The following is an 8,717-nucleotide window of genomic DNA, read 5'->3' as shown; positions in this document are numbered from 1 at the left end:
AGAAACACCACTGAGTGCTGGGCAGGAGAACAGAAACTGAAGGCTGGAATTGGAAGGTGTGTGTGTGTGTGTGTGTGTGTGTGTGTGTGTGTGTGTGTGTGTGTGTGTGTGTGTGTGTGTGTGTGCGTGTGTGTGTGAGTGCGTGTGTGTGTGAGTGCGTGTGTGTGTGCGTGTGCGTGCATGTATGTGTGTGCATGTGCGTGCATGTATGTGTGTGCATGTGCGTGCATGTATGTGTATGTGTGCGTGCATGTACGTGCATGTGTGTGTGTGTGTGTGCATGTATGTGTGTGTAATGTGTCAGGCTTAAGTTGTGTTTGATGGACGTCAGCACAGCAGTGAGCAGATTTCCTTCAGAGATTTTGGCGCCTGGCCTCCCAGAGGAACTTGATGGTTATCAGATTTCTGATTCAGTCTGAATAAACCTCGTGTTTCTGTGAGAGTCTCAGGAGGAGTTTGGTTTTTCTGAAACTATAAAGCTTCTTAAAGTCTGTTAAAGTTCTGGGAATGAGAAGATGACTTAGGAGCGTCTGAAAGAGATCGATACTGTTCACAGAAATCACAAATGACGCCGTTATTTTCATAATTAGATATTAAGATCTACATAAATCAAATCATTGAGTTTCACAAATCCTCAGCATTTCTTTTCTGTGTGTCTGATGCATTTGTGTCTGTCACTGTGCTCGCTGTTGTTCTTTGTGAGAGCAGCAGAAACCAAAGTGTGTGCCTCTTTGTGTTTGCAGCGGCGGCTCTGGGGAACCTGGTTTCAGATCTGGCGGGGCTCGGGTAAGCAGCATCTTTATAAACGGCCTCTGAGGCTTTTCGGTTTATTCTGGGCGAACTGTGTGAAGTCTGTTTAAAGCAAGTTAGAACTGCTCAAAGATTTCAATCAATGACGTGAAGTTTGTTCTGTTGTGTTTCTGTTTTTGTAGTTTGGTGATTTTTCTGTGTTAAATACCTTTTATTTTCTTATTTATCTGTAGTAAAAGGTTTACACTGTAACTAAAGTCTGACATCATCTTTGAAAGGACGGTTTTGTGTTGAAGAAGGTGTGCAGTCAGCAGATGTCTTCACACAGGAGATGTGAAGCTTCTCTGTGTTTCAGTTTTAATCAGTCTGAATGAAAAACAGATTTTTAGCTGTTGATCTGATCTGGTTTAGTTTTAATCGTTACTCCGGCACTAAAACATCCAAAAATACACACATGTTATGAGCTCTTCCTGTTTTCCGGGTTTGAAAATGAAACTGTTGAGTGTGTGTGTGTGTGTATATACAGTGTTTATGTTAACAGGATCTTCACTTCAGAGGCTCAAACTTTGCTGTTCGGCCTTTTTAATTGCGCTAACAGTTGTGCAGAAGAAGGCTAGCCTTATCCCGAGTGTGTAGTTCAGCACAAATGTCGAGGCAGAATCACCTGGATGAGTGATGAAACATTTCTCCCACTGAAAACGCTGAAGCCACATGAACAGAACAAACTGTCTGGGATTTCCTATTCCTATTACTGTGACCTCTGACCCCTGTAAGCCTCAGCTGAGCTGGGATGTGAGCTGGCTGCACGCTCCCTTTGGTTAGTTGAGCAGTTATGGAAGTTTTTACTTGGTTTGAATAACGTCTGGAAGAAGACAAAGCTGCTAAACCAGCATCCAAAGCATGCAAAGCGTTGGCACTGAACGCTGGCAAACTTGATCTGCATCGGCCCGTTTCGCAGATTTCAGTTTCTGCAGGAATTATCGCAGACGTCTCCACAGCTGATGTCCCCAAAACTGGGCAACTCGCACATGAAGGACATGGATGGAAAACCACGAGCACGTGTTTTATTTTTGGGTGAAGTGATGTCACTAAATGCCTGTGCAGCGATTAACACACATTTGTTGTCTGTGTGAAGTCTTGCAGGTTATGTGGAGGTTCTGGCCTCCAAACTGGGGATGCAGGTTCCAGATCTGACGCCCAAGCAGGTGGACATGTGGCAGACCAGGCTCAGCTCTCACATGGTGAGGTTTTTCCTTTGGGTCTTATTTTGAAATCCTCTTCATGTTCTTATTCGTAGTGGCAACAAAAGAGGGATGATGGGAAGGAAGAGGAAGCAGGAGTTCATGCTTCTTTATCTCAGAGCAAGCAGGGCGCTCCACTTTTCCAGGTTATTAAATAAAGTGTTGATTATAATCAGCTGCACTTATCACAACAGATAATGTTCAAAGGGGCGAAAATGCAGGAAGTTTGTGGTGGAGCCACATGAGTGTTTAAAATAAGGAAACCGAGTTTATTCGTATCAAACAGATCCTGTCAGAGGCGTGTAAGAGCATGAAAGGGAAGCTAAAACTACCGCCTCATGAATAATCCATGTATCCTGAGATAAGAGCATCGCTGCCCAGACTTTCCGAAGCTAGTTTCACCTCTGCACACCCGACTGTTTGAGGATAACTGATTCTGATGATTTCTCCTTCGCCTCCTGCTGCAGGGTAAGGCCATCGGCGTGTCCATCGGCTGTATTTTGGGGATGTTCCCGCTGTTTTTCCTAGGCGACGACGACGAGAAGGAGGACGGCGACGCGCCATCAGGCTCCTCCTAACACGCCACTACATCTTCATAACACTGCTGATGTCACAGCTCTAAGAAAAGAAAAAAAAATGTATTTACAGTCGGACGTTTCTCTGTCATCCTGCTCGGGCGGCGTACAGTTTGAGGGAACGTAATTGGCCGCTGACCGCGACCAGAGTTATTTTTACACCGTCGGCTCCAAGAAAGCGGCGTCTGTTGGTTCAGCGGGAGGTTCAAGCTGCGATTCTCATCGATTCTTCATATCAGTCCCATTCCCAGTGTCCTGGGCGCAAAAGCAGAGAGGAAACGGCCGCATAGTTGTTATAATCTTTATGGCTGCAGAGTCCCTGCACGCACATTTTCAGAGTAATTTATTTGCCAAAAAAGAGGAAAAGCACACAATAAATGCCAATAACGTCCACTCGTGACCCCCTGAAAGCCTGCTAGGAGTAACTAGGAGACATAATCCAGGTGATGGGTCACAGTGACGGGTTTCTGCCTGTGCAGAAAGTGTTCTAATAGTCACTGAACCACATCTGTATGGATGTATTGTGACTCATCACTAAAGGAGAAAGCATTAAATATGATTTACTGAAAGCAAAAAGATCCTTATTGATAATTCAGGCTGATTTAAAATCACGATAATGTGAAAAATCTGATGTTGTTGCAGCCCCAGTGTGGATGTGGCTCAGACTGTAAAAGCACGTCTTTGTGACACATCATCTGAAATGAGAATCTGCTCCGCCTCTGTTGAGCAGCACAAATAGAAAACTGGGTTTAATTCAGCAGCTATTTTGCTTTAATCCCACATATCAGTTTATGAATATCCAAAAATCTCTTGCTGATGTTAGCGGTTGGTCATACCTGACCAGGTGAGGCTGCAGTTCTCAGTGCACTGCTCGTTGTCTTTATCAGTGTTTGTAGTAAAAACTTGTTTAGCTCATCTAGGTCAGTGCAGGTGGGCAGCAGGTAGCCGATCGGTGCAGTGCGTGAATTTGCACCGTTAATCAAAAAGTTTTAAACATTCAGCTTCATGGCTTATCGAAGGTTTGTCGCTTTGTGCTCCAACCGCATGTTTTCCAACTATTCCAGCACCACAAACGTCCACAATAATGGATTCACTCCCGGACTCTGTTCCCGCTGTCACATCACCAGCTCAGCTCTCCGTGCAGTGTGAAGCTAAAGCGCCCAAATCTGTGAGGAGACCACACGGAAGCTGGGAACAAGTGGAAATTCACAAAGAGATACGAAGTAAAGCTGCGGGAGCAGTTTCAATGGTTTTGCTGCACGCGGTGTTTTGATGCCACATTTCCTTTCACAGTTTCAGCAGTCAGAGGTTGCTTAGCATAAAAAAGGGATCCTGGAGTCTCACGCTGTGATGTGTCCTAATTTTAACCTGATAAAAACGGAGATGCGGTGCTGGCGGAGACCCTGGAGAGAGAGGCCTGTGCAAAACGAACATAGGCGTAACCTTGGTGCTGATTTCGCTGCTTGGCATTTAATCCAGTAGTTTTTTCCCCCCGTATCAGTATGTTAGTCGAGTTCCCAGAAATTCACATGTTCGGCTTTCCTCTCTGCGACTCGGTCCCAGGGGCTGATGGGAAGAATCGATGCTTCTCTGGTGGAACAAAACTTTGATTTCCCTCCCACAGACGGCTCGTGTAAATCCGCCCGGGCAGCTCGGAGGATGGGAAACCCTCTGCAGTCTCAGCACCGCCGGTGTGGTTTATTCTTCCCAGACATCGGCGCTGTAGCAGCGACGAGTGTTTCCCATCCCGACAGCAGAAACACGAACGCGACTGTTTCAGACACTAGCTCACGTTTCGTTTTGATCTCTGATTAATTAGAGGAACAAAAAAAAGAAAAAAGCACAAATTTTTAAATTTTCTCTTCAGCAGACACTTTATACATTTACAGACTTCATCTCCAAAAACACTATTTATTCATGAGTCAAAGCAACAAGTGTTTTGTCACGACTTGCTCTGGAAGCGAGCGGACTTCCCTGTCGAGTCGCCGCCATCCTGCAAATCTGAAAACGTGTCATCTGCTACCTCGAGGAATGATTTCTGTGTTTGCATGAACTTGTGTAGCTCTGTAATCTCGTCAGATGGTTTTTATGAGTGCTTAGAGATGTAGGAGGCGTTCAGTGGCAGCGCACACTCGGGAAACTGAAGTTTCTATTTTCAGCTCTGGGCTCCGTTCTGAGCTTTCCAAGGTCGCTCTGTATCTGTTTGTTTTACTTTCTCCACCATCTTTTCCTTTGTTCTCTCACACGGTCGCTTCACTCGCGTCCAGGTTTTCCTTCTTTTTGTTAGCTTTTGTTTGATGACTTGAAGCTGCAGATGGTGCCTGAGAAGGTGCGATTCAAAGTCAGAGAAGTGGCTCAGACTTTGTCACCATTAAACACTCCAGCTGTCGACAAACCTCTAAGGTGCTTCTTATAACGACGCTGAACCCACGTCAGGCGTTTCCTCCTCTTCATCCTCAGACGCCCGCGCCCCCAGCTTGCTGTCTCAGTGTTTTGTTTGCTGCTTGATTTCCACAGTGACTCCTTTCTTATTGATCAGCAGCTTCATCATTTTTAGATTTAACAAACTGTCAGAAATCATCTTATTATTCCAGGAGCTGCTGAGACTTACTTGGATAATTCAGATTCTCACATTTTAGAGGCAAAAACCAGATTGTTTTTGTTTCTAATAGGTGAAAATGTCTTTGCCAGCTGCTTAAAACACACAGTGAGTATTTTCAGGCTGTTAGATGTTTAGAAGGACTTCTCTTCCTCCTGCAGTCTTCTATCAGCTCATTCTACATCAGACATCTTTCCCTACGAGGTGCTCGACCTCTCACCCTGTGACAGCTGGGATAGGCTCCACCCCTCTGTTCTCTGCTGGGCTTTGATGTCTGATCAGTGCAATAATGTGCAGTTTTTGTTCAATATGTTTTGTGCAATCCAAAGCGAACTGATGGATAATTAGAGAACGTTGGCTGCGGTGTGGTTCAGCAGTTGCGAGATGAAGGTTGATCCAGGTCGATCATCACAGCATCATTATCTTGTTTTTATCAGCCTTACATTCTTCAGACGTGCTCCCGCCATCACAAGTTTCCTGATAAAAACTGTGATGTGTGGTTTTGAGTTCTGCTGTTTTTCTAGCAGATTATGAAATGTTTGTCTTCAGAGGGACGGAGACGCTTTAAGCACGAATCCCAACGCATCCTCTGAATTAAAGGAATTAAGAGCTGTGAGCTCAGACAGAAATGTTTGCACGGTGTTTTAATGAGGGTTTGGATTCGACTGCAGGAGACATTCAAGTTTGTCGCTGGATTAACTGTAAAAGCCTCGAGGGAAGTGAGCTCTTTGTCTGCCCGTCTCATTAGGACAGATTAGTTAAGTCTGTGTGAACCTGGTAAAAACTGAGGATGCTTCAGAACTCGTTTGCTTTTCTGTCATCTCATGTTTGTTTATTTTACACGAGGAAAAGATTTTAATCAAACTTTTTGTTTGTTTTGCTTTTTTAAGATGATATTTTCCTTCATTTAATTGTGTGAAGTCATCCTTTGAAGCCTATAAACAAGAAGTTTGTCATGTAAGGCTGTCGGGTAAAGGAATGCCGTGTTGTGCTGCCATCTGGTGGACAGTCTGGAACAGCCGCTGCGCACTGATACATGTACAGTATGTACCGAACAACCTGGACTGTTGAAGGATGATGTGTGGATGTATTTTGCAACATTATGTGCAATTAAAACAAAAGTAAATGAATACGAGTGTTTGCTTGTGGCTCTGCAGGTGATGCTTCACTGACCTCTCGTTCATTCATTCATTGGGGCCTCCAGGCTGAGCACGCTGCTGCGAGCAGGACTGAGCTCACGTTCAGTGTTTAAAGGTCCTGAAAACAGCACGTTCATTTGAATCATGAGCTCAGACTGTAAAGCAAAGATGGATGTAGCCACTGTGAGGTCACTTTTCCACTCGTATCAGCTTACACAGCTCGACTGCATTTCGCTCACCATTACAATCGAGGACCACCTAATGTGCGTGGGGTCGTTACAGCATCGCTCTAGTCCAATCGCGTCATTTGTATGTGTGTCTCAAAACCTGCCGAGCGACATCACTGACTGGTCATGAGGTCTGCTGAGGTCGAACACTCAGCTTGGTGTTTTGAAGCAGACATGAGAATGACTGAGGGTCTCTGCACACTTGCTGGATACAGACTCATCACATCACTGATTTCCATCTTGGTTTATCCTTATTCTTCCACGCTCTGGACTGCAGGTTTCTCATGAGCAGGTTCCTGGTTCAAACCCCGCCTGGAGTTTGCACGTTCACCCAGAGGAGAGATGCAGGTAAAGTGTACAGACCGAAGCATTTGCTTGAATCTATGGTTAAATATGTAGTGTGAAGCACTTTGTATATATTTGTTTTATTCCTTTAAAACACACATTTCTGGTTTAATCCTAAACTCAGCTCTCACCTGAACCCAAAACTCACTTTGTAAACTGTGCTGTGATTGCAGCCATTCCCCAGCTCTCTGTGAATGGTTCTCATGGCCATTGATCAGTGGTTGTTGATCAATGGTCATGAGAAGGAACTGAGGAACTGACCTCCCAGCCCATTGTTCCCTCACTGGGCTGGTTTCAGTCATTATGCAAATGTCCTGTTTATAAGAAAACCTGCAGTTGGATGATGACGAAACGTTTCTACGTCCAGATGAACAGAATCAACTTTGAGATTTACTTTGTAAACATATCTTTAAATAATCATAATGGTGAAATGTTGTCATTTTATGTCTTTATTTATAAGAACAGAGTAAAACCCTAAAATAACTTCCTTCTATTTCAAAGAACTTGATTTAAATCTCACCAGAACAAATAAAATCTGTCGATCGACTCGTAGACGGAAGCCTGCACGTCTTTAATTCATATCAGACGTTTCCCAGCGCGTCCTCGTCCTCCTGCTTCCTCTGGTTAAATCATTTTATCAGAATAAGAAACTTGATTTTCGTAATATCGGATGCTGATTCATTTACAAAATAAACGATGAAAATCGTGATTTGGAGCATCAACAACCTCGAATGAATAAATAGACTCAATTATTTGTCAGTACTCGATAAGTTTATTAAGGGACAATCAAAACGTCTTGCATGAAAAAGTAGGACCAAAGATAACCAATCGTTTATCTTCTCAAGCTCACAGTCAAACTAAAGGTTTCCTACTTTAGCCTCATGAAGTTAAATAGAAACAAAACGATGAAAGCAAAGCGCAGGTTTCCCTCGTCATCAGGTGCACATTGAACGTACGATTTTATTTTACAGCCAAGATCCAACAAACCGGTTTACATAGAAAAAGATGATTAATATTCAGGAACATGAAGCAGAATTTACAGAATTACAAAAGTAGTAAAAAAAATTAAATAAAAAAGGTTTTTTACTTCTAGCACCACAGGCAGGAGTGAGTTCGTCACAGCGCACAGGTCTGTAGCTGCTGCAGATTTAGGATTTTAATAAAACCTGTTTGTTTCCTCACGGTTTTAAAAAACGGCTGAAATGAGATGGAGAAAAGCTGCTGTTCTTACACGAGCCATGCTGAGTTCAAGGCTAGTGGGAAATTTGTCAGTAAAAAGTTACATTCATGTGCCGTTACTTTTATCAAAATCAATAAAAATTAAACCTCACTTGTACATCGGCTTAAAGTGATTATTATAGTGAGTGAGTGATGTTAGCGAAGCTGTTGATCTCAACCTCGTTGCTGAATTTTTAACAGATTTAGTTTTTGACATTTCACTACGAAGCCGTCCGTCCCATTGGCGGATAATAACTTTTATAAATCAGAACTGGAGCAGACTTTTTACCTGACACACTGTACGCGGTTGTTTTTGTAAGTCTAATTTAAAGTCTTTTTAATAAGAGCTGCAGTTTGCCTTAAAATCCGCCTTTTATTTACCATCGTAAGAGCAAACTGGGGAAGTAAAGGACTGCTGTCCCAAAGTTTAGGCCTCAATCTGTGATTTATAAAATGCATTTTTCACTCTGGCTCCTCCCTCTTTAAGATACATTTAAGCCAGCTTTCTGCTGATTGGATGGGTCCAGCAAACAGAAGGTTCAACGGCAGGTGGGTGGGGCTTAAACGTGAGAGCATAAAAAGCCGACATGAACAAACACTGACTTCATATCTGAATCTGTGGC

At 43.5% G+C, this 8,717-nt stretch overlaps 1 protein-coding gene across 2 annotated transcripts in view; it reads left to right on the top strand.

Annotated features, from left to right (window-relative positions):
• Window positions 1–6,295, top strand: part of tmem65 (transmembrane protein 65) — a 37,276-nt gene extending 30,981 nt beyond the window's left edge. Inside the window, exons 5-7 of one of the 2 annotated variants that reach the window (XM_005752039.1) lie at window positions 744–786; window positions 1,886–1,991; window positions 2,459–6,295. In XM_005752039.1, coding sequence (XP_005752096.1) covers window positions 744–786; window positions 1,886–1,991; window positions 2,459–2,569 — 260 coding nt within the window. In that variant the 3' untranslated portion in view covers window positions 2,570–6,295. Of the gene's footprint in view, window positions 1–743; window positions 787–1,885; window positions 1,992–2,047; window positions 2,333–2,458 lie in introns of those variants that run through there. The other variant, XM_005752040.2, reaches the window with a different exon arrangement.
• The last annotated feature ends 2,422 nt before the right edge of the window (window positions 6,296–8,717 follow it).

The sequence above is a fragment of the Pundamilia nyererei genome, unplaced genomic scaffold (assembly GCF_000239375.1).
Source record: "Pundamilia nyererei isolate P.nyererei 1_Seehausen unplaced genomic scaffold, PunNye1.0 scaffold00340, whole genome shotgun sequence".
Lineage (NCBI taxonomy): Eukaryota > Metazoa > Chordata > Actinopteri > Cichliformes > Cichlidae > Pundamilia > Pundamilia nyererei.
This window is presented reverse-complemented; position numbering and strand designations above follow the sequence as displayed.